Here is a 27,290-nt window from a genome sequence, read left to right on the forward strand (position 1 = left end):
TTCCTGAATTCAACCCATACTCAAAGATGGTAGACCTGTAGTTTACCTTTTATTAAAATAAGGTATTTGCTAAAACATTTGTTCAGCACTAACACTAAAAGTCAGTGTGGATATTTTTCCTATTAATGTTACCTAATTACTCATACCATCATAAAATGAGCTGCTACATGTATGATACTACATATGGATATATTAATGCATACAAGTGTCATATCAACTCTGAATAAAAAGAATCCAAACTCAAGACCAATAAAATGATTTAAAAAAATTCTTTAGACAGCTAAGTACGCTACTACAGCATTTTCAATGTGAGCATTGCAGTATTGTGCCAGTTCACACAAACCCATTCTAAGATAAAAGCTGTACAAATTACATGGTTAAAACAATCTCTTGTTTGGAAAAATCTTCAAACTTTAATTTAAAAAAAAAAAAAAAAAAATCCACCTGTACTTTTATCAGTACTATCATTGACTTCCTTGTTCCCCTAAGGAAAAGATTACCTCCAAGTACTTTTGGACTGTGTGTTTATGCACACAGTTTACGCCCCAGTGCAGTCTCTATATTCAGCTGCTTGTCAGATGAAAACTTTATGGTTAGACTGATATCCCCAAAGAAGCCTTGATAAAGGACAGTGCTGCTACAAGTACAGCAAAAAGGCAGATGTGTCACTCAAAGATACAGGGAGTGCTGTACTGAATTCCAGCAGCTGACTCTGGATTGTAACTTTGTGATTTCTGTGATTAGAGCCTTCTTCCAAAACAATCAGAACATTCTTATGACTTTGCTTGAGGTGTAAACACTAAAAAGACCACAGCACATTTGGGTCCAAATATTCTACTTGCCACAGAATCAAAGCTATTTGTTCATGTTGATCATGCCTATGGGCTAGACCAAACTATAATAGTAATGTTATCCATTAGTTGCTTTCTGTTATCAAGCACACTAAAAAGAAAATTAAAAAAGAAACTGTTCAAATCTTCCTCATTCACAAAATAAGGTCCATTCAGCATGAAAGGGTATATCCATCCCTTCTTTCTCAAATGATGCAGCAGATTTTTAAAGCAATTTTATACAGCTACTGGCTTGACATGGTTTCATGCTTGATGAAGCATACAAATGATACCAAGTAGGTGTGACGAACAGCCTCAGCAGCGCTTGCTTTGGTTATCTCTGATCCAGGCCATACAAACTTTCCAACTGTTATAGTGAGGTATTGAAACCAAGGGCAGGATTGCAGAAGGACATTTCCACTTCATCCAAAAAATGAAGCTTACAGGACAGCATAACCTGTTGGGACTCTTAATTAGCCTGAGCTTATATAAAGGTCATTAAATCCCTTGTGAGGTCAAATCTGAAAAAACCCGCAATACCTAGGTTAATCTAGACTGTTTTATCTCAAGGATGGTTCAGAATCAGTAAAGGAGAAGCATTTTTTACTGATTCAGAGGGTCAACTTGAACTCTTCAACGATCTTCTTCCATAAGAGCATTTGCTGTCTTCATCTTCAAAACTCTGTATGTCATGAGAAGCTTATCTTCCCTGTGAAAGCATGAACATTTGAACTACTGTATCCCTGTTACTCTGCATTGATTCTTTGGTAGTCTCCTCTATATGGAATTTCACATTAAAATAATAAGTTGTTTCTAGAAGAACCTATTGCGAATGTCTAAATGTGATGTCTCATACTGAGAGATTTTATTGCTTCTTTTCAAATTATCAGAATTTTCACATGGACACAGTTTAACAGCAGGACAACTCTTCTTTTTGGCCCACATTATCCTCTTGCTATGATTGTTTTGTGAGTCCAAGTATGTGTTGATTTAGGTAAATGCCTGCCAAAGAAGGCTGAAAACCAGTGTAGTTGTCTGCCTTGAGAGGGAGCCTGAAACCGTATTAGTTTCATGAACCATTTGAACAATGAACTCAAAGTCTATCCTTCACTCCCCTGAGTCACTTCTGGCAATATATTCTCTGCCAGCACAATTGCAACTAAAGAGAAAAGAAGACAGAAATGAAGTGGTTGTCCTCCTGTCCAAAACGCATGTCTGTACTACCAAGTCTCAGTTTTATTGCATGCTTTCCCTGAAAAACTACCCTTTGTTAGGCACACTAATGTGAATTGCTCAAATCCTAAATAGTTGGGCTGAAATACACAGGAAGCAGATTATTTCACTTCCAAACAGATTAGACTTATACAGAAATTTGTATGAGAATGGTAACAATGCCCCAATAGCACTTGTAATAATCAGGAACATTTCCTATTAAATAACAGCATCTTTAGCTATTATATTTGTTTTAAATTAAGAGCAAAAGAGCCAGAACAGGGAAAGTCATTCTAGGGAGTCACATAATTCCACTATTATACTACTGGAGTGCCTACAATCACCTAATATTAAATGTTTGTGTGACAATTCTATTAATAGAGACTGAGTGAACACTTATTACAGAATCTATGTTTTAATTAACTTCTCAGAAAGAAGGATTTTCTCCCTTTGTGGAATGCTCTTAATAAATTCATTCTGTTAACTAATAAAGTTCTTTGTTTCTCTAAGATGTTTGATTATCTAAGAATTCCAGTCTCATGGACTTTACAGTTAATGAAATAATCCAAAAGTTTATCCTGGGAAATCTTCAGAAAATCACAGAACACCAACAAAAAAACAAATAAGAAAATTGGAAAAAAGTCAATATTCAGACATTTCTGTGATGGGCCCCTCTAAAGCATACAGAGAAAAACAAAACAAACCAAAAAACAAATGAAAACATACAAAAAACCAAAACCAAACCAAAAGCGAACCAATCAACAACAAAAAATGCCCAAAAAACAAACAAGCAAACCAAGCACAAAAAAACAACTAACCTATTCGAGTCCACATTATTCTATTTTAAATTGAGTTTTACTTTGACTTTATACTAATTATTAATGTCTAAAAAAACCCACAAACAAATCTGGAAAGACATGAAAATAAACTATGCCTCTAGGAAATGGTATTTATTGCAGACCTTCTTATAATTTGTATTGTGGCCTCTTGCAACATGGCATAGTTAAAACACACCCAAATAAACAACACACACTGAGAAAAAAAAGTCAATGCTGATATGAGAAGAATATGTGTATATCAGGCTCAGTCCTTTTCCTACTCATTTTCTGTGGCTTTAAAACTGTTTCCAGCAAACAGAGTTATGTTTTCAGCACAGTCACCTATTCAAAAGTATGACCTTTGTGACCAAAAGATGTTTTAGCATGCAGTATAATAAATACTTTAGGCTTCAAAGGAAGGTTTTGAGGGTTTTTTTTTAACAAAAAGCTTTCAGAGCAGTATTGCTGAATTCTTTCTGTAATTTTATTTTTCAAGCTAGGAATAGTGTAAGAGAAAGAAGATAATTTTGTAATGATCTAAATATATATTAATCTTCCCTCAAAGGTTTTATCCTCTCAACAATTATTCTCTAATAGATCAAACAGAATTCATTAAATAAAGAGATTGTTTATATATTGGATAAGAACCTGCTTTCCTTTACTTAAACTCAGGATCACAAATACTTTCAAAACCCACCACAAACTTTTTCAGATACAGTTCAGAAAATTAAAGGAATGGATGCACCCACTAACACATATCTGCCTTTTTGTTTTACCAGCAAAACAGATGTTTTACTAATATCTAATGCTGTTGGTGAAAACACACTTCAAATTCTCCTCTACATAACTTAGTCTAGCACCTATGATTTTGAACGTATTCTAAACTGAACAAGAGAATGGATAGGACCTAAGTGAGTCAAAAACTGTCTCATATTTAATTTGTACCGTAGTTTCTAAAACTACTTTGGAACATATTTGGCTGAAGGTAGGGCAAGAAAACAACATTCAAAAGAAGTTCAAAGCAAGACACGGAACACAGCATTTTTAGTATTCTTTCTAAAATACCATTCTTTTTGTAACTAATACAATGCCAAAGGAAATGGTTAATTCTCTTGAGATCCGCATCTTGGAAGCCACTTAAAATGTATATTCTCAAAATGGAAGGTTCTCACATGCCATGTTTAAGTTTATATACAAAAGTGCCATGATGGCATCACTACGCAATGCAAAGGACTTCTACAAACACCCAGAAGATTGTTGCAGTGTATTCTGCACTGATAAAAGCCTACTCAACATCAGGTGAGCCCATGTAGTTACTAACCCACTCCTTGTCTTTTCCTCACTGGGAAAGACTGAACTGTCTCCTCAATGTCTTTTTCGTTTTCTAAGTGGGGTTCCAATTTGTCAATCTAACCTAGCCACATAAAACCAAACCACAACATTTCTAGGACAAATAAAATCCCTCTCTGTTTAGTGTCCTACTTTTTCTAAGTTATATAGAGAAACTTTTGTTAATTTATTTTACTAGTTGGACACGAGAGCTGTTTTCATGCTATATACACTGAAAAAAATGAGAGGGAGAGAAGCCTTAGCTCTACTGCTGCCTGATGTCACTCCTCCAGTTAGTGGAAAGATCGATCTAGATAGCAGTTACAAAAACACTCGAAACACTCTCATCCCCACCTCCTTTCCCCCTTTCCTCTCAATTAAGCCAAACCGGAGCTAGGTTGATAGGTGGAAAAGCATAACTACTTTTTTTTTCCCCTTCCACATCCCCATTAATACAATGAAATCTTGCAAATAAACAGAATTAAAAAAACTTGGGGACTTATGTCAACACATCAGGCTGTGGTTGCTGTTCAAAATACTATACTATACAGAAAAATCTGGACAGAAGGACAAGTTTTTAATAAAAAAGTATGCAATTTCTACCTTTTAAACCAATTGTTTACTAAATGCTGATACTAAAACCAGTTACCTAGGAAAGTAACTCTAGGGAGTTACACAATTCCATATCACACAGTTCCACATATATTGCTGCAGCTTCTTTCACACTGGCATGTGGTTTTCCAGCACCCCAACTCCAGGTGTTAGAAGAACAGGAACTTCCTTATCCAAGGACTGGTGCAGTTACCTCTAGGTACTGCATCTGGTTCTCCCTGATTCCCCAGCCCAAATGATCACGTACACCCTTCACAGCAAAGCTAAGCAAACACTGGAGCAAGGCTTGAGTTCACACCTGTAGATCCACAAGGAGATACTTTCACTGTAACATCAACTAATTCCAGTTCTCAAATAAGAGACCTCAGAATGACATGGCACTAACACAAAAAACCCACTATGCTTCTGGCAGTGCCATATCCCACAACCCAGTTATATCAACCATCAGCCAACAGAATGCACACAGATATTTATTCAGGGTAAGGCATCAATTTGATTCTTGGTTCAAGGTGTACAAGGGCACAAACGTATTTGCTCTGAATCTTAGAAGAGTCCTCCAGGAGGACCTATGGAGATAGCCTGCCACTGGTTTGAGGAGAACACTGTTTCATACCAGTGCATTTATCCTGTACTTAGGCACAATGAACAGGCAGAATTTGGCCCCTGTTTACAAAAGGTATAGTGCAGTGAAAACTATTGCATCACAAAAACAATTAAAAAAATCCAACTTTTTAATTAGAGATTAAAATCAAATACATTTAGCAGCGTACACACCCACCTAATTATTTCTGAGTAATCTTATCAAATCATCATCTTACATTTTTCTTGCAAATGTTAAGTTTCTACAGAAGCGTATATAAACAATGCAAGTAGTAGCACGTGTCCCAAGCATTCTTTTGAAGTAAAGAACATTTATTGAATTCATGCTAATCGGGAACGTGCTAATTTATGACAACCTTTAACGTTACATCATAGTGGCATTAGATACAACTGAAAATGAGACAGGGTTATAGTACTCAGTTGATTCTTTCTACAATTCAGAGAACACAAAGTCACTCTACAGCAAACATCACTAAGCTTGCACAGATATCATCAGAATTCTGAAATCAGATTGGCAATATTATTTACAAGTTCGACATAGCAGATAAAAACAGATGTAAGGAAAATACAGACTATGACGCATACCTTGTATTAATAAGTTATTCTTCTTCTAGCGCAGCAGATATCCTGAGAAAGTCATTACTAGTTTTGCTAAGCTCACCAGGACTACTTAAAAGTGAACAAGTTAAACTGAATTTGAAAATTAACTTATTTTGTATTATGTTCAACAAACTTTGTGGTGTTGCCCTATCGAAAAATTGAAAGAGCTGTGGATGCCCAACACTGATGCAACAACCTTTGCTTTTGGGTTTGGTAATATTTTTGCTTCTGCATTAACTTATCCTCTCTGAATTAGACGAAATGGAGCTCTTAAGCAGGATTCATGCTTATCTGCTTCCTAAAAATATGTAAAACAGTTAAATTCTATTTACTAATACAGTTAATTTCTGTGTAATACAATTAAATAATTTAACTCTGTAACTCAAAATAAAGTATCTACTAACCTCAGGAGGTCTAGTCACATCTTTAAAAAAACATATTTGACTAGGGATAAAAGACAAAGAACGAGACTTATGCAAGGAAGGAAAACAAAGTAATTTTCTTTGCATAGTTCCTCCCCCATTAAGCAATGGCTAGTTACCCACAGTGACTTAAACCCAATTAGCCTGTTGCTTTATAAATGGAAAGCTGTAAATAAGAAAATATGCTTACAATACCACACTTTTCAAAATCAGCCATTAACATTTTTGCAATGCAAAGTGTTTTCAGCTAAGAAAAAAATAGCTAGTTACTGCATGAACTATTGAGTTTCTATATTACTCAGCAACGTCACAATTTCAAATCAAATCTTGACCAAAAAAAAATAATCTTGTAACTCCTTGAAGAACATATGTAGCATTTTCTTAACATTTGCATTGAAGGAAAAATAGTATCAGTAGCATCATATTTACTATATTGAAAAAAATGTGCCAGCTTCATATTTCATGTCTTTATCATGACCAGAATAGCCACTAGTTTGTACCCAGCCTACTTTTTAAATCTAATTAGCAGTTTCAGCCAGTACTGAATACTAATTTTGAGAAAATTTTACCAGAAAATTCCAGGACATTGCCATACAATTTGTATTTTATTAAACCTGGGATGTTTGGAATGATGGTGTTTGTCTTCCCAAGTAACCATTACATGTGATGGAGCCCGGCTTGCCTGGAGATGCTGAACACCTGCCTGCCAATGGGAAGTGGTCAATGAATCCCTTGTTTTGCTTTGCTTTTGCGTGCGGCTTTCACTTTACCTGTGAAACTGCCTTTATCTCAAGTCACAATTTTTTTCACTTTTACTCTTCCAATTCTCTCTTTGACTAAGTATTTTCTATAGTACCACGAAATACAATTTGATTCAGTACATAATACAACAAGAGCTTTTTTAATATCACACAGGTATGGCCAAACTGATAAAAACTGCTATTTTTTAACATATAAGCTTAATTACATTGCCCATCCTCTCCAGTTTAACTAACAGCAGCAGCTAAAACAACTAATGACTATGCCCATACTACATGTCGAATAATCCAAAATCCGTATGAAAGCGGCAACTGCAAAGTTTTCATACTCATCAGTATGAGAAAGGCATTATTGAGGTCTGAATATTCAAGGACAGGAAATTCTTCTCCATAGCTTATTATGAAAGTAACCCATTTTTATACAGCATGCATTGTGAAAGATACCCGCATTTGAAATGGACTGCTACACAAACATTGGTTTCTTCAGAAGAAGCAAACAACTTTACAAAACACAGAAAACTGTCTAGAAACACTCCATAAATTTAGAACTCTCAAAGCGCACTCCTTACCAGCCTTGTTCACATGAAAGCACACACTTTAAAAATATTCCTAGATGGTTTTTGCACATTTGCATGGTCAAAATTATTAACTCAAGAACTAGTGATACAGACAATCCTGAACACACCTTGTTCTCTTTGCAGGATTCCTGGAACTTACCCTGAAAATTATTTGTTTTGGTAAGAAAAGCTGGCTTGTAGGGAGATTTTTAATTCAAAACAGAAATTCAATTGCTGAAGATCCTTCACACGTATGAATAGACTAAAAAGTATGGAAATGCCCTTTATGCTCTTTAGCAATGGAATAAAACTTTTCAATAAATTACTGTTATCAAGGTATGCATGATGTGGTATATTATAGATGCTATTAGGTGGGCACTGCACTCCAGATTTTCCCAACAGCAGTAGCACAATTATCTTTCTTTCCTGTTGGTTCTGCTTTTTATACAAAAGTATCCAAATCTGAAGCAAATATAATTGGGCTGAACATATTGTTAAGTTGAACTGCTGGACATAAAAGGTGAAAAGTTAACACTAATTAATAATATATAATTCAAAACACAAGTTCTGAATATACTTCTAAAATTAAAAACTCCAAGAGTGTGACTCTGAGTCCTTAAAGGAGGTAAATACCAACTCAGTTTTAGCTTGTACCTGGTTTATAAGAGAGAAGTTCCTGAACTAGCAACGTGCACCACACAAAAGTTATCAAGAGCTCTATTACAACACATTCTCCTGAACCAATAGAGGAGTTCACAGACCTCACTGATACCACTGATACCTCTGAATTGAGACAGCTTAAAAAAACTTCAAGGGTAAGCCCACCCTTTTTTTAATAGAGAGGTGAAGTCTCTTTAAATATGGTTATCCATAAATGAAACTCCAAGGGTGCATGGAGTAGGAAAACAGAGCCTATTTATGATCTTCACCTGAAAATAGTAGAAAATACTATAGTAGAAAATACTAATAGAAACTACTATACTTACAAAGTGAATCTTAGCAGTTACAGTCCTTGCTAGGAAAAAAAAAAAGCTAGGGAAATCGTTTATGCTCTACTAGTGGATAGTGACAACCAGAAGTTTGGTGAAAGAATTCTTAAATCATTTTTGGCTACTAGGCAATTTATCACACCAATAGATGCTCTTCGTACATTATTAATTAAGCCCCAATTTTTTATATGTTAGTCTTTATCATATTAGCCACCACAGTCTGCTTCCTTTGACCAGTCAGGCCCTGAATGGATTCTAGAAAGACTTTTATCAACATATGTCACTGCAACACCATTCAACTAATCTGGAAAAAAAACAACCGCTGAGGCACCAGAAGCTAAAGCAGACAGCTGAAGTGGAGACAGCGACCCTCTATTCAAAACAGAAGATATGGACAGGATAGAAGAAGAGGATGTGATATCTATAAGTATATGGGGATATGATATGCTGGAATCAATCTTCAGATGAGATATAGAGTTTCAAATACTATTGGTTATACAGTCTGAGTAAGAATCTTCTGCAGAAGGACTGCCCAGCACACCAGAGCAAAGCCTGGGGTCAAGTGAGCAGGAAAGACTAAAGAGTTTTTTTGAATTTTCTTGTGTCATTCAGATCTTTTTTCTCTCACTGAGGAAGTAAAAACTGAAGAAACTGAGCCCTAATGGTGAGGGGAAAAATGAAGATGGAACCTCTGTAATCTGTTCCTTCACTGGAGTGTGCCATAAGGTCGCAGAAACCACCCAAATGCAGTAGTAGAGTTTTAAGGCAATTCTACCATCTCATTTGAAGCTGACGAGCAATGAGTTACTGTTGCTTACAACCTTCAGTGAGCAAGAAAGCAAGCTAATAGTGAGGAGGCAGGCTCCAGGGAATCTCTTATTTCATCTGGATCAAAGCAGCACATCAACACACACTGGAGGTGGGACAGGTCAGAGCCACATGGAGGAGCTCAATTTTGCTCCATTAAGGGCTGTTTGGAGCTGCTCTTGATACAGATTCATAAAGAAAATCCCCTTGGGGATGGGTGATTGAGCCACAACTGCTGCAGGATGGGCTGAAGTCCTGGGAGAGGATCTGTGCCCTTGCAGCCGAGAAGGCCAATGGTGTCCTGGGGTGCATGAGGAAGAATGTGATCAGCAGGTCGAGGGAGGTTATCCTCCCCCTCTGCTCTGAATACAAGGAGAAACAACTTAACTTTGAGGGTGCCAGAGCCCTGGAACAGGCTGCCCAGAGAGGTTGTGGAGTCTGCTTCTCTGGAGACATTCCTTCGTGATCTGCTCTGGTGAACCTGCTTTAGCAGGTGGGTTGGACTAGATGATCTCCAGAGGTTCTTTTCAACCCCAGCCATTCTGTAATCCTGCGTGTGATTTAGGCCAGCTCTGTAAATAACACTGAGTCACTAGGCTGTGTGACAATAGCAACCTGTAAGTTGAGACCTCAATTTCTCTGTATGTGCCTTCTGCTTGCTTAATCCTTTCCCAAGCCACCATCCTCTACCATTAGTTTCTACAGAACCAACACGATCAGTATCAAGCTACATTGGTACCACAGACTAAGGTGGTGCATAATATGGATCAAAAATCAACTTAAAAGGTGGTGTATTAATAGAATGAATCATGTGAGGGAAGCTTGCTCTTACTGAACTTGGTTCTTCAGCAATGAGGGTAACAAGAGTTGCATATGAATCCATGAAAGTTTAGTTAATTCACACAGATAAAAATCTATCTACAAAATTAGCAAAGGCATTTTAATGTAGTTGAAAAAGTATGTATGTATACCAAAAGAGGATGGATAATTTATCTGAAAACTATGGACTTTTTTTTTTTAAATATACCCTGGTTTTGCTCACTTGTCAAAACCAGGAATAAAGTCAAAGGACCTGGGTCTCCTCTTGGGAGAGGAAGATGCCTCCCTCCTGTGCACCATGGCTGCTACTGGGTCTTTGCACAGCCCTCCCAGCTCCTCTGGAAACGACAGGAATAGAAGTATTGGAGCAGTACAAGGAGGGAGCAACTTCCTCATTTTATTCACTCACACTTATTGCTGTACAGGCACTACCCTTGTCGACCTGAACTTTCTGCTGGACAGCGAATCGATATTTGACTGCACAGCCCATGGGCAGAGGTCTTTCCACCTCTGAAAACAGCTAGAATTGCATTTAAGCAGCATGTTGTTAACACTTGCTGCCTTGTGGCTCAATTGCTCTAAAATTACAGACAAGCTCCATTTGAAAGTAAAGACAAGCTCAGACTGAAAACAGTTAACAGGACCTCTCTACTTAGGAATTAATTAGACTTGGTTGTTTTAGGATCCACATAATTGAGAAAGTAAGGGCACACTCAGGCCAAATCACTTTTGGCAGAGTCTTTCCACAGTACTACGTCACACCCTGATTTTGCAATCTATATCCACTCCTGCCAAACAGAGTAATGCTTCATTTAATCCACACCCTTGTATAATTTGGCTGAGAGTACTTCCTTTAGCCTGAAGGCACAGCAGTAATTACCCTACCATACACCAATTTCACGTAAATATAAATGGTGTTCTTTTGATAAAGTTTTTGGAATCTTCAAAGATTGCTGTTATTGTGTTCTGTATTTAGTGTAATTTTTAGTGAAATATTTTAATTAACTTGCCTAGAAGAAACATGAAAAAGGACATATAATAAAGGAACATATGTATCTTTGATCTCAGTATAAACAATTCTAGCAAGTTTAACTAGAAAATGCAAACTCTTCTGACATTTATAACATCTTATCAATCAGATAGAGGAAGCTGGATAACCAACCTTTTAAAACAGAAGAACTAGATTGTCATTAATGTTAATGGTTTTGTCTCCATGTCTTTACTATATTGTTGGAACATTTTTGTGGTTAGAAGAATCTATTTATGTACTTTTTGTTTTCAAATTAAAAAATAATTTTTACTATGCATTTTATAAAGAAACACTCAGGACTTCTACCTTAAAAGAAGGTCCTGTATTTGTGCCTTGAGCCAAAATTTTGACATTGGCAATAGATGCTGATGGCACAGTAGGGCACAGAGCTCTAAGGAAGTTCTTTCCCCTGCAGAATCGCCTGAGCTGCCTGTGGGCTACAGTGAGGGCATGGCTATGTCCTGATACTCTCAACTTTTATTTACTGCCAAGGTCAGCTGCAAGGTGGAACATCCCAGAGATGGCTCTAGTGATGGAGCAGAAAGAATAAAGTCAGGGAAGTACATGCAAAGGTTGGCTGCTGGTGACAACCAAGCCTTCATAAACTATTTGCACTGAGGAAACTGAGACACAGTTTCTTCAAAATGTAAATGTTATAGCAAAATAGCGTATAAAAGAACCAGAAAGGAATGAAAAAAAAAATCTTGTGATGGATGTTTCTGTTGTTCTAAAAGAAAACTGTGAGAAAAATATTTAAAGTTGTATTTTTCAGTTCTCCCATTCTGCTATGAGCAAATAATAATACCACTAATAATAAAAGTTTTATTTTCTTTCTTCTTCCTCTCTTATACTTTTCCCCTAAGTAAAAGTGAAAGATACAAATATCTTAAAATGAATGATCATTTTCCCTAGGGGAGTTCCCAATCAAATCAGCACACAGACATATATAAAAAGCATTTTAGACCTATTGCTTCTGCTTTAGTAAAAATATTTTAACCTAATTTTAGTGCACTTAAGTCAGTTCACACTTGCTGAAGATCTGATCTGTTTTGTTTAGCTAGTACTTTACTCAGTTCCTTTTCCCTCTTCTGAAAAGTAAGGAGAAAAATCTAGTAATTGGATCTAAAACTTAATCTGTTATAATAATTTCTCTGTGATTATGCAGTGCTTTATAGTTAAAGTAAAGCCTTGTAATGAATGTATCACAGTATCACAGTATGTTCTGGATTGGAAGGGATCTCAAAAGATCATCTAGTCCAATTCCCCTGCTGGAGCAGGAACGCCTAAGTGAGGTTGCACAGGAACATGTCCAGGTGGGTCTTGAATGTCTCCAGAGAAGGAGACTCCACAACCCCCCTGGGCAGCCTGTTCCAGTGCTCTGTCACCCTTACTGAGAAGAAGTGTTTTCTCAAATTTAAGTGGAACCTCTTGTGTTCCAGCTTGATCCCATTGCCCCTTGTCCTATCATTGTTTGCCAACGAGAAGAGCCTGGCTCCATCCTCATGGCACTCACCTTTTATATATTTATAAACATTAATAAGGTCACCCCTCAGTCTCCTCTTCTCCAAACTAAAGAGACCCAGCTCCCTCAGCCTTTCCTCATAAGGGAGGTGCTCCACTCCCTTAATCATCTTGGTTGCCCTATGCTGGACCCTCTCCAGCAGTTCCTTGTCCTTCTTGAACTGAGGGGCCCAGAACTGGACACAATATTCCAGATGGAATGTAAACGTATTATCTTTGGTTAATAGAAAAAACCCCACACAGTATGACATACTCAAAAACTAGGGACTAAAATAAGCCAAGTTTGTCCATTTTAAAAGTGCTATTTTTCTGTACTTTCTCATAAAAGTTTTCAAGTGTTATTGTTATCCAAACTGCAGTGTGTGGGGATGTTTAAGTAATTCAGTTTCCAAAAGAAGGAAAACTGATCCAATCAAAGAGTTGTAATAGAGGCAATTGAGTTCTACAAGTAACAGCAAAATGTGAGAATTCTTCAAAGTTGCAATTAGAGACTTGTTATAATGACAAAAAGCAATTCATATGTCTACATTTAGGAATGCAAAAGAAAACTATAGGCAAAATTCTCCATTCTTTTGGAAAATTGTCCCATTAGAATTAAATGAAAAGGCCACATTCCAAAAAAATTCCATGCCCATAAAATTGTTAGAAGAATTCTCTTGAAAGTTTTTAAAAGCTTAAATTTCTGAAAAATGTGACAGGAAGGATCAATTCTTCAAATACATGACATAGCAGGAAAACAGGAAATTGTATTAAAAGACGAAAACATAACTGAGAAGTGAGAGGCAAGTACTGGGCACATATTTCTTTCATCTTAATGCACATTCACCCTTTTCAAACACATGACATAATCTACTACGAGCAGATTTTAGCTTGCAGGAAGCTAACCATTCTGCAAACATTTCTTCTTATGTATTCTTAGACCACTTTCTATTTTGGCAGCACCTCTACAGGACATACTAATAGTGTTCTGTATTTCTATACATTTTAAGACTTGAAGACAACTAGTGGCAGACTACTAATCAAAGACATTTGCCCCACTGGACTGTCTGATCACATTGAGGCCATTATGACCATCCTGCGGTGAACAGGAAACTTGCATTTCTCCCTCTGTAGTAGTAAGGATAAATAGGGAAAGATAAACATATTGGACCACCAGGGGGAAAAAAAATACCAAAAGCCTTTTGTGCAGGCCTCAATGTCACTTCATTACTTTCTTAATCAATATCACAGAAAAAAGCCCAGTAGAGTCACTGATACTAATGATAATGAGAGACCATCTTTGTGAGATTATTAACCATTCCTACTTCCCTTTTGTATGCATTTTCTTATATAAAAGTAATGAAAATTAGCTTTCGCCATCACCTATTCCTCCAAGCAGCTTGCATTACACTCTACTACTACTTTCAACTAATGGCCTGGATACTGGACCACTTTTAGGTGTGTACTTGGTACTCTTCACGACAATACGCCCCTGCCCCAGTTTTAAGATGTGGGGCTAAAAAGAAGTATCTCAAAATGACTTAGATATTATGGCAAATTGCTACACCATTTCCATAGCTCTGATCTGTGCAGCCCTGCAGGCTTAATTGCTTTCCCCATCACAGCAAATCTAAATGAAGCTGTTAGGTGAGCTAATGAGGCAACACACATTACAGTTGAACAGGGGATGGAATCTTCAAATACCCAGATCCTTTCAAGACAAAATCGAGAGTTCTGTTCTTACGTTTATATTCTCCACAAGAAGTCTCTGACACACACTTGAGCTATATCTCTTTAAAAAAAATGAATAGGAAGAGATTTCACTCCCACTTTAAAATCTGATAAAATACAGTATTTACAGTAATATGTTAGGATAAAAAGAAAAAGGAAAAAGGTACGTATTCAGTGATCTGTGTGCAATTCAATTTGCCTGCATGGATTGGATCCCAGTAAACAGATTTCTACAACTGGCGCTCCTACTGGCACTCCGACTAAACAAAAATGATCCGCTAAGGTCAGCATTATCTAACTTCAGCACAGCAGCGTGGGAAAGCCAGCAGTGCTGCTGGCTGTACTGCTTGCTTTCTCTTAGTCATCTTCTGTCTGTCAATCCATATTCTCAGTCCTCTTTGAAAATGCCACCAATCTGTATCCAAACATGGCCAGAGATATACTACAAATGTTGTATTTCACATTACACTTGGACTACGTAGTACACAAACAGGCAATTTTGAATTAATATAGACTTTGTCAACCTTTTAAATATCTCTTCAGGATATCTGGTTACTGTTTATTCTCAAATTTGAAAACTAACCTATTCTAGTAGGAAAATGTAATTCCATTTTTCATGTGATACATTTTCAATGATAGTTTGCATGAGTTTTTCCTCCTCTAACAGTTTCTTAGTAAGAGATGAAAAGGCCACATTGAACTCCTTCTACACACATTCTTTCTTGAGTGGCACAAAATTATGTCAGAAGCAAGACAAATACCCCCCCAGACAAACAGACAAAAACATTAAAGTCCTCCAGGACTGTGGTATTACTGAAGACAGACATTAGACAGTTGGGGAGAAAGTATGAAATACTGAAAAAAAATTTATCAGTGATACCCATGTACATATGAGGGTGTAACTTTTGACAGTGTTTCTGCAGTATTCTCTGCAAAAATGTGAATTTTGCTGCTTGATGTACCTCCTTTTTCAGCTTCTAAAAAAAACCAAGAATCAAAATAGTATTTTAAGAGCATTTAGCAGATACATAAATGTTTTTCATGTCTTTGATGTAGTAGCCTATTTCACTGTTTGCTTAAGACTGAAAAAAGAAGTTTTAAATAGCTATCAAATATAACAGAGGACCTAAATGTAAAATCACTTTTTTTAATATCTTCAGAGAGCAAGGAAAAAGTGCTTTGAAGCTTTCCCTTTAGACAGATAGGTGGAAAACACCTTTGACTGTCAGTTGTGTTAATGGAGAGAAAATTTCTAATTGTTCTCAACCCTGCCAAAGCGTTGTGTGTTTTGTTTTTGAGATTTTTTTTAAAGATACAAGAACCATCACGTTTCTAGCACATACGTAATTAATTTTCAAGAGCAAGTTTAATTATAATAACTGGTCTTATTGAAGTCAAAATTTTAGTGGAAAGATCTGTGCAGTATTTACAGCCGAGCTTCAATTTCCCACATAGTTAACAATTAGGGTCACTGCTAATTACAATTACTTGAAACCTAAAACTTGTTTTAGAAAACATGCCCTGAACACAGTGGGAGTTACTGAAGAGTCACTGTTGAACAGAGCCTAAAAAAGCAGGCTGTTCCTTTTATGGAATGCCACAGATCTGCAAAACAGTGTCTGAGAGTATAAAAAGGTGATTTCACTGTCCAAAGATGTTCACAATCTTAAGGAGGGAAGGCAAAAAAAAACAGAGTGGATTTCAGTGTCTCAGGGAATGGGTAACTGAAAGCTGGAGCTTTTGCTACTTCCTTACTTGTTTAAAAAATAACAACTAGGAAATGGGTTATCCTGGAAGAAAGTACGAAGATGAGAATACAACAAGGAAAAGCTAGGAATGTCTAAGACAAGGTCCTGGATGATGCTACAGTGCAGTGCTGCAGAATAGCACTGCAGAATGGGTATGAAAAAACTAGCACTGAAATATAAGCACAGGCAGAGCTATACAGCACAAGGAAGGTCAATCCTCAATTCTGACTATCAAAGGCAGGTCCTAGACAAATTTTCTTGTTACCAAAAAAAAAAAAAAAAAAAAAAAAGAAAAAAAAAAGAAAAAGAAAAAGTTCAGCAAGGTTAAACATCACATACTTTTTTAGGGACAGATTCCCTAAAGTGTACTTAGTACACTTAGTACAATAACCAAGTAAGAATAATCTGTTATATATACAACATGGCAAAATTTGAGTAGAGTGAAAAATAGGGCCAGCTGTAAGACTTCATGAATCCAAATTACAAAGGTAAAACTCAAAGTAGTTGACTAATGATTGAAATAGTTCTCTGCACAAATGCAGCTTTACTGAGGCAGACATAAAAAACCCCTGATTTGGCAGCATGAGTAACATGCTCAATGAAAAATTCTGACTGACAGCTTATCAGGATGAACACTAAGAAAACCTAAATTCTGTGCCTTCCTCTCAAATTTGACACAATCTTTGTAAGAAGAAGGTAGACAAGACATTTTCTTAAATTTAAATTAATTTTGTTAAATTTTAAGAAATCTTGCTAATGACGCGTTTTGTACTTAAAGTGTAAGAAAGAAGTTCATCCATGTTCTTGTATCTACTTTGTGGTACCTACTTCGTTAATTACTATTTGTCAAAACTCATTACTTTTTCCCAGTAATCCTAACCATACTCTTGACAAAACTTCAAATGTCTCTCTCACACAGCATTCTATAGCATTCATGGAAAAGCAGTAGATATTGTTAACCTTGAATTTAGCAAGACTTTCAACACTGCCTCCCGAAAGATTCTCGTAGACAACCTGATGGAGTACGGACTGTGCAGGCGGGCAGCGCTGCAGACTGAAAACTGGCTGAGATGCAGGGATCGAAGGTTTGTAACCATTTGCATGGAATCTAACTGGAGACCAGTCACTAGTGGTGCACTTCAGGGCTCGACACTGGGGTCCATACTGATAAACATCACAGTATCGCAGTATGTTTGGGATTGGAAGGGACCTCAAAAGATCATCTAGTCCAATCCCCCTGCTGGAGCAGGAACGCCTAGGTGAGGTCGCACAGGAACATGTCCAGGTGGGTTTTGAATGTCTCCAGAGGAGACTCCACAACCCCCCTGGGCAGCCTGTTCCAGTGCTCTGTCACCCTTACTGAGAAGAAATTTTTTCTCAAATTTAAGTGGAACCTCTTGTGTTCCAGCTTGATCCCATTACCGCTTGTCCTATCGTTGTTTGCCACTGAGAAGAGCCTGGCTCCATCCTCGTGGCACTCACCCTTTATATATTTATAAACACTAATAAGGTCCCCCCTTAGTCTCCTCCAAACTAAAGAGACCCAGCTCCCTCAGCCTTTCTTCATACGGGAGGTGCTCCACTCCCTTAATCATCTTGGTTGCCCTACGCTGGACCATCTCCAGCAGTTCCTTGTCCTTCTTGAACTGAGGGGCCCAGAACTGGACACAATATTCCAGATGTGGTCTCACCAGGGCAGAGTAGAGGGGAAGGAGGACGTCTCTCGATCTACTAACCACCCCCATCTCCATTAATGACCTAGATGATGGGACTGAGTGTACCCTCAGCAAGCTTGCATATGATGAAAAACTAGGAGTAGTCACTGATACACCAGAGGGATGTGCTGCCATTCAGAGGGATCTTGACAGGTTGCAGAAATGGGTCACCAAGAACATCACAAAGTTCAACTACAAGGACATGCAAAGTCCTGCATTCGGGAGGAATAATCTCACACACCAATGCAGACTGAAATACACAAAATACCATTTAAACATAAGAAAAAAAAAAACACCTTTACTGTGAAAATGGTCAAACATTGCACTGTCCAGGGATGTTGTGGAGCCTCCACCCTTCCAGATACTCAAAACCCAACTGGACGTGGTCCTGAGCACCCTGCTCTAGGTGAACCTGCTTTGAGCAGGAGGGTTGGGCTACATGGTTTCCAGAGGTGCCTTCCCATGACAATGATACCGTGATATTGACTTTACTCATCTCACATAAAGAACATTCTGTGCTTGTGAAAGGCACTCAAGCCTTCTATTTGATGATTAAACAACAAATTATTTGATTTAGAACAAAGTTAGGATATCTAAGCATCACATGTAAAACTCAAGATCACAGACAAAAAAAAACCAAAACTGAGCAAAATCTTTAAGGAAACAAGGAAGGATCTGATATGAGTTTACAATTAGAAGTTACAGCAGTTGAGCATGCAGAAAACAAATCTCTAGCAGATTGTTTAACTCTATGTGGAGTCACTTCATAAAGATAACAGTTCAGCTTTTAAAAAAATTAATTAAATAATCTGAAAGAGGTGCTCAGTGAAGACTCTAAAACATTATAGAGCAAAGGGAAGACTGAAATAAGAAGTATCTTTGCTATCACACTATGAAAATTCAGGGACATATGAACTCAAATGGTTTCCAAGTAACTCAAGTTAGCTTTCACAAAATAGTGTTGCTGAGGGAAGGGGCTATATTAGAATGATAACTAGCACTGAAACATATTTTCAGTGTTTCATTAATTTTTCCTTCAAATGGAATATTTATATGTGTATGTTTCTTACTGTTTGACTGGAGTGTTGTGAGAGCCTGTGGACACAGGCTCTTTAGGAAGGACTGATAGAAAAGACAAGAATGGAGAGTGCTGTGGTGAAGGGAAAAGAGGCTCAAATGCGTAGAGCTATGGAGCAGGTGACAAGTTCTTCAAGAGCCTATGGGTCAGAATTGGAAGAGATGTCAAAAATATGGGCATTATGGGGGGCACCTGCTACAGTCTGCCTGATCAAGAAGAGGAAGTGGATAAAGCCTTCTTTTAAACAGAGTGAGAAGTCTCACCATCACAGACCCTGACTCTCATGGAGGTTTTTATCCACTTCAATATCTGCTAGAGAGACAAAAACACAGGCTACAAGCCATTCAGACTTCTGGAATGCACTGGGGACAACTTTTTGATACAGATGCTGGACAGGCTGACTAATGTGGCTGCACCCCTGAGTATGCTAATAATGAATAAGGCAGGACTGGTTTAAGACAAAGGCAGCCCTGCCTTAGTGACCATGAGATAAGTGATCTTGAGGGAAGTGAGGAAGGTAAATAGCAGAATATGGACTGAGGCTTCATGAAAGCCTACGTACATGTGAAAGTATGTACTTGAAGAAAAGTCAAAACATGTTATGTTTGTGAGTATACAGAACTCATCTGCTAAAATCAACAGGCATGTTTAAAATGCATAGTAGTGAATATAACTTTTTTTTTTTTTTTTAAGTATTACAAAATTACTTAGAGCTATTTCTGCAAGCATATCTGGATACAAAAAGATCTAAAAGTTTGGAAAGATCTGCAGTATTACTGCAGATAGCTACTGCCCATAAATTACAAATAGGGACAACCCATTTTTCCACAGTTTCTACCTAGATAATTAAATAATCTTGTTAAAAGGAGAAAGTGCTACATGTATCCAGCCTACTACACTGTCCATATCACAAGACATCATCTACAACCTTATCAAGTTAATATAGCACACACATACACCAGTTACATAGTTAAAAAGATTGCTAACAAAGCTTTACACATGCTGCCTGTAGGGACTATACTGTAATGGGAATTTTGCATTTTGCTTTAAGAAGCATTAAATAGACAGCAAAATGTGACAGGAAAGTGTGAAATTGAGAAGACTGAATAACTAACAACATAACCCTCAAGAATATGTAACCATCTGCTGGACAAAAATGAAGGATCTCTGTATTACAGACAGTTGTTAACAACATCCCAATAACGTAAGTACAGAAAAGCATATATATTGTGTATACGAAACTAACACAGAAAAGAAAGGTTTTGTGCTTCCAGCACAATCCATAAACCAATAGATCTGTTTAAGTATAGATTTTCTATTACTCAAAAGTAACATTAAACTGGCAGTTAGGAGCTATGAAGACAAGTACCTATCTTCACACTTTAAAAGCAATGGGTGAAGTTGAAATAACTGACTAAATCTTTCTCACTCTATCACAGCAGAACAATCTGGAGGCCCTCAAAATGACAAATATAATTTAGGATTTTAAAATATTTTCTTACAGGTAAACCTATTTCAGTTGGGGTCCGCTAGTATTTTTATGGTCTTTTTCCCCTAAAGTTCTTCATTTTTTTCATTGCTTTCATTGACTGTTGAAAGGTCATTATAATGTATCTCTTTTCTACTATGCTTCCCTTGCATAAATAGCATCCCCTACCTGCGGGCTGCCTTCAAGTATTAGTCAGTTTTGGACACAGCTACATTGGGAGCATACACGAACAGCTACAACATATTTTATGTTTGTTCATACTATTCAAGAAGTCTTCATCAACATACTTATCTGTGCTTCCGCATGAAGTAAAACTCAAGGCAACAAAATGTGCTTGTTTGAGCACTATTAAGTATAGACATTTAAAAAACCCTTACAGTATGTATTCATGTTCTTTAAAGTGTTAGTCCACTTATTTTAAATATCCACAATATGTAAGACAGTAAATATATTCTGCTGTTTCTGTAAGATTTACACACTATGGAAACAATAAGCATCTGTTGTGCAATAGATTAATATTGTTATGGCTCTGAGCTCTTTTGTTAAGGTGGAAAATGGAAATGCAGAAGTTAATTGGTGTATGGCCATCTGCATTGTGAATTAGTAACTAAGAGCAATTCTGAGACTAGTGGTCAATCTTTTAATCCATGCCAAGGAACTTTTCCACTGCTGCTCAGAAAAAGTAATCATAACTTGATTTGTGAAGAAAATTGTCTGCCTTTAGGAGATAATTCTATATAATTATAAAGACTATTCCTATCTTTATTATCTTCATTTTAAATCTCTATTCCCTGTTTTTAGTTCCAACATATATTCCACCCTCCTCTGGACTTATTTTTACTCTTCTCAAAGACAGAAAACAAAACCACTTCAAAACTAAGGTTCCAATTTTCTTTCTTACTTTACAGGCACCCCCCAAAAAAAGAAAAAGCTGTGAAATTATCAATTTTATTATTAAATATTGTGATTATCAATGCAACATATTTTTAGCAAAGTAAGTATCACAAAAATGCATCATTTCATTGCTTACCTTCTTCTCAATATCATAGAATAGTTGCGGTTGGAAAAAACCTTTAAGATTATCAAGCCCAACCATTAACCTAACACTGCCAAGTATCACTAAACTATGCCCCCGCTACGCACCACATCTATGCATCTTTTAAACACCTCCAGAGATTTTGACTCCACCACTTCCCTGGGCAGCCTGTTCCAACGCCTGACAACCCTTTCCATGAAGAGATGTTTCCTTATATCCAATCTAAACCTTCCTTGGTGCAACTTGAGGCCATTTCATCTTGTCCTATCATTTGTTATCTGGGAGAATAGACTAACACCCTCCTTGCTACAGCCAGGTAGTTGCAGAGAGCAATAAGGTCTCCCCTCGGCCTCCTTTTCTCCAGGCTAAACAGCCCCAGTTCCCTAAACTGCTCCTCATAAGACTTCTTCTCCAGACCACTCACCAGCTTCATTGTCTTCCTCTGCACTCTCTCCAGCACCTCAGTGTCTTTCTTGTGAGTGGTCCAACACTGAACATGGTATTAAAGGTGGGGCCTCACCAGTGCTGAGTACAGTGGGACCATCACTGCCCTGGTCCTGCTGGCCACACTATTCCTGATACAAGCCAGGATGCTGTTGGCCTTTTTGGCCACCCGGGCACACTGCTGCCTCATGTTCAGCTGGCTGCCGACCAACACCCCCAGGTCCTTTTCCTCTGGGCAACTTTCCAGTCACTCTTCCCCAAGCCTGTAGCATTGCCTGGAGTTGTTGTGACCCAAGTGCAAGACCTGGCACTTGGCCTGGTTGAACCTTATACAATTGGCCTTGGCCCATCAATCCAGGTGGTCCATAACCCTCTGTAGAGCCTTCCTATGCTTAAGCAGATCAACACTCCGACTTGCTGCCACCTGCAAACTTACTGAGTATGCACTCAATCCCTTCATCCAGATCACTGGTAAAGAGATTAAAGAGGACTGGCCCCAATACTGAGCACTGGGAAACACCACTTGTGACCAACCACCAACTGGATTTAACTCCATTCACAACAGCTCTCTGAGCCTGGCCATACAGCCAGTTTTTTACCCAGCAGAGAGTACACCTGTCCAATTTCATACTGTTCTAGGAACTTACAGCACTAATAAATCATAGAATCATTTCGGTTGGAAGAGACTCTTAAGATAATCAAGTCCAACCATAAGGGTACAGCTTAAAGAGCAAATGTATGATGGAGGAATATATATCAGTATTGTACTGTATCACACTGAATGATATGAACAATACCACATTTAACAACCAGGACACTCTCTGAAAGAGTTGCACAGCGAAACTTAAAAAGGCAGGAAAAAATCCTCATGGAAGTTATTACCTACCGAGAGTGAAGAAATTAAGAAAGAAACTTACCACTTTTAGTAGCGAAAGAATACACAGGATTTAGTGGAGTGCTCAGAGTGCCTGTAAGACTTAGCTTGGAGTGTGGTGGCAGCGATGATGGTGCAGGAAGCGAGAGATTTGAGCTCGCCTGTAATAGGAAAGACAAATCAGAAAGTGAAGTGTAATTTCCTGGGTTACTTACTGATGCAACAGCTAGAAGAGAAATATTTATTTATTGTAAATAAGTATCAAAATCCAGGAGAAAAACAGGATCCAAGTCAATGATAAATAACAATTGCAATGATGGAGTTCTTTTGTATGTTTGTTTTTTAGAATATTTGGAGATAACAGACTTGGAAAAATTATTGACACACCAAATAAAATGAATTACATGTCTACATGTGGACAAAAACTCTCAAGCAGTGCAAACAAGAGAACTGTATTAACCAGCATTTCATTGCATCATCATGTATTAAAAAAAACACAAGACATTTATATATGGTTATAAACTTATATATGGAAAATAAGTTCCCATTTTTGAGTACACAAACTACATATACAAAGATTACTCAATATTAGAAGGGGGGGGGGGGGGGGGAAGGTAAACCAGTCCTAACAAGAAACCCTTTTCTGTACATCAATAAGGCATACTTAGACTAAAACACCAGGCACTTGCTTTAGGTAAACTACACAAAAAATATCTGCAGTCCTAATTTGCATAGAAACAAAGATAATGTAGTTAAAATTTGGTTTCCTATGGAGTTTCTTCACATACATGCAGCTATCACAAAGTAAAAACCTTTCCCAAACTTCATTCATTATCTACACATTATTCAATACGGCCTATATAAAAATATACATTTTAAGAATCTTAAGCTTTTAATGTGAGCCAATTGAGAATTTTACCGTTTGTTAAAGATATTTTCACTGGCTGACTTGATAATACAGCCAAAGAGGAAGGAAAATAGGCCTTAAATAAAATATTTGTAACTTTCTTCAACAAAATAGATTCATATGCTAAAATTTTTGAGAGTTATTTACATTAAATCCCCATAATTATTGACTCTATCAAAAGTCAAGCCTATTTCACAATATAGAATAAATGAATACGGTCACTGAATCCAACTAAAAGCCCACATCCTGCGGATCACTCCCTTTGGCCTCTGTAAACTCTACATCAGACCTTTAAACTTTAGTCGTGGTTCAAAACAGAACAATGACAGTTTGCAAATTTTCTATTAATAACTACTACCTTGTATATTCAGTTTAAAGAAAGGAGGCAGCTAAGACAAAGTGAATCAGTGGCTTATTTCCAGAAGTGATATAAATTATAACATTACCATTTCTGTCATTTAATTAATAACAAATAGTTGAACAGCTTTCACTAACGCAGAATATTTGGGCATTGGCAGGTGTACTGGGATGCAGGTAATACAGCACTAAAAATGTGTGTTGAGTAACCTGACTGGGCCATAGAACATAGCTGCTGTCATCCCTGTATTGCTATACTAGACCTTCATCTTAATGTATCTGGTTTTTCCTGTAGCAATACAGATTTCATTCTATTGAAATAAGTTTATAATAAAAATTGTCTTTTACTAGTTAAGCACTCCCTCAGCAACTGCACACAATTGTAAAGACTGTACTCCAAAACTGACCAGAAAGAAGAGCAAGACAGAAAATCATATCAACCACTGAATATGATAGAAAAGCATTAAACCAACTAGATTTTACTGCAGTGCATAAATTTAACAGAATGTTAGCAAATAGTGGTTCTGAAATATACACAGAATGAACAGGCCTGTTTTTCTGAGCAACAGCGGAAACAATCTGCTTTTCTTACATTTACATACACAAGTAAGTTTTATCAATATAAAGTTTTCTCCAACACACACAAATACCGTGGAAAGCCATTAGCTTATGTGTTTACATGAGCACAGAAAAACAAGCTGTTCTGCAAACATGTTGAGATCAGCTTCCCAGTGTTCAATCTCCTTTTCTCCTTTTTCTGCAGTAACACAACTGGGAAGATCTCCCCTTGTATTAGTTTCTTGCTGAGTGCACACTACACCATCAGCGATACAAAGGTATGTTTCCCGCCAAGTATTGATATGAAACTTTCTGGACTTCTTTTTCAAAAAGCTGTTTTCAGATACTACCAGGGAATTATGACAGGTTGAATGGATTAGCCTTTGGAAATCAAACTAAACACAGCAAAGCAAACCACTCAAAACTAGCACTTAAAAGACCTATTGTGGTTCATCCTGGGGGGGAAATATCAGGAGAAACTTGCATTGATTGTGGTACTTTAATGAATTATAGAAGAGATATGGAACTCTGTATGTAAATTATTTCTGTACAGCATTTAATTCAGTTCTTTATTTTCCTGCTCTATTACCCAAATACTCTCATTATAAATGCCAAATAGCATACTTTGAAATTATATGCAATCAACACATACATTAGAAGACTGAAAATACACTCCTGAAGATTTTTAAAAATCAGCCTTTTAAAAATCCAAAATAAGTTCTATCTGACAACTACTCCTTCCTCTTCAAGTCCAAGATGAAAAACATTTTAATAAAAGTGATATTAAAAAGAAAGTTTTAAATTTAAGCAGTCTTATAGGAGGGATTGATTCCTGCCCTTAATGGCAATGAAACTCAGCACAGGTGAGGTATAAAAGACGGGCCATCCAAAGTAAATGCAAAAATCAGTGGTTTTATGACTTTCCTGCCACTAGCTCTTAAGGATTATTTAAATCTCTAAAAGGCCTGAAGAGAAAAAAACCTACAACATTGTAGCAGAAGAAGGAACCACTCAGCTAATAAATGTGGACTAATGATTCAGCAGAACTATTTCCAGGTGAACTACATTGTCCTATGAAGAATAATTAACTTTCCTACCACAGACAGACATAAGACTACCTATAGAACAGAGTGAAGCAATCAGGTTTTTTTGAAATGCATGCTGTGGGAAGACATTGCTTAATACCTTTACAACAACGAGTAAAGTTGGCTAAGATAGCCAACCATCAATCTACATATTTTTCACAACAGGCTCCGCTTGCTTCATGCACAAACCACAGCTTTATCAAAGACTAAGTTTACTATTATCCTGAATTGAGTAAAACTGAGTTGTAACATTCATGTAGTCTTTATAATGAAAAAGGGCACCTACATATTTTCCCTCAAGTTTAAATAAAGCTGATTTGCATTTTTTTGTGTGTTAGGGTAGCTCTATGCAAATTATGCAAATACACAATTTCAGTGGAACTAGTTTTCACATTAAAAGTGAATCGCATGAGACAAAAAACAGAATACTGCAAGGCTTGACAAGCTGACAATAACATTTTATCTTTTTTCCTGAGAATGCAACTTTATGACCTTTGTAACCAATATAATTGAGATTTCCATATATACTTGCAAGTCAAATTGAGTTGGCCAGCTCTATCCTACCTCTTATTTTTTTTAGTTTTAGGTTTCCCTTTTGAAACTTTAGTCTCTAGGACACTGTTTTTAAAGATGGTTTAAAAAGGTTATTACACCATGATTCCTAAGAATGTAAAAGTTGACAACTGAATTACAAATAAAACCAATACATAAATACTGCTATTTTCCTCAGTGGAAGAAAATATATTGGCAATAATGCTTAAAGTAGGAGTACAGGAGTACAGTACTACAGCTTTTAAATTTGCAATGTCAGTTTCAATCAAGTTCAGTGTTAGAAGGGCTCAAGCAAAGGCTTGACAGTCCATAGACAAAATTTTGTATTGCAGACACGATCAAGTAAAAAAGCTATTCCAGCCTGCAGAGACATTGCAGCATCACCTTGTTGTTGGCCGTAAACATTCAAAGAATTGGTAATGTTTTAACAAGACCCTTCAGTGTTTTATATATAATGACCCTCTGGATTTCATCTTCAAGTAGAAGTTGTAGTAAGTTATTAGAGAATTCTTTTCTTCCAGAGCTGCCCTAAAACCCAGAAGCCAAGAATAGTATTTCGGAATCTGCCAAAACCAAGATTATCTGGAGGACAGATTCCTACAAGACTGACAACGATAGCATAAAAAATACACACTGCTCTGGCATCCAGTTCTGCTGCTAGGTCTTTATTGAAGACAAAAGGAGAAGGTTCTAGCTTCTTCCACTTCATGGTTTAGATAGTATTGTCTATGCATTCACTAAAAAGGCTGGATTTTTTTTTTTTTTTTTAAAAGCAGTGGCTTTAAATTCCATTCTGTTTTCACACAACAAGATATATTTTGAATCTCAACTAA

The 27,290-nt window shown here is 37.1% G+C and overlaps 1 protein-coding gene across 2 annotated transcripts in view; it reads right to left on the minus strand.

Annotated features, from left to right (window-relative positions):
- The window catches only part of AHI1 (Abelson helper integration site 1), a 92,567-nt gene that overhangs the window by 25,290 nt on the left and 39,987 nt on the right, over positions 1–27,290 (minus strand). The window contains exons 19-20 of one of the 2 annotated variants that reach the window (XM_080341975.1): positions 23,042–23,159; positions 6,905–7,126 (exon numbers count right to left, since the gene is read on the minus strand). In XM_080341975.1, coding sequence (XP_080198101.1) covers positions 7,032–7,126; positions 23,042–23,159 — 213 coding nt within the window. In that variant the 3' untranslated portion in view covers positions 6,905–7,031. Of the gene's footprint in view, positions 1–6,904; positions 7,127–23,041; positions 23,160–27,290 lie in introns of those variants that run through there. The other variant, XM_080341974.1, reaches the window with a different exon arrangement.

This window comes from Nesoenas mayeri (assembly GCF_963082525.1).
Source record: "Nesoenas mayeri genome assembly, chromosome: 3".
Classification (NCBI taxonomy): Eukaryota; Metazoa; Chordata; class Aves; order Columbiformes; family Columbidae; genus Nesoenas; species Nesoenas mayeri.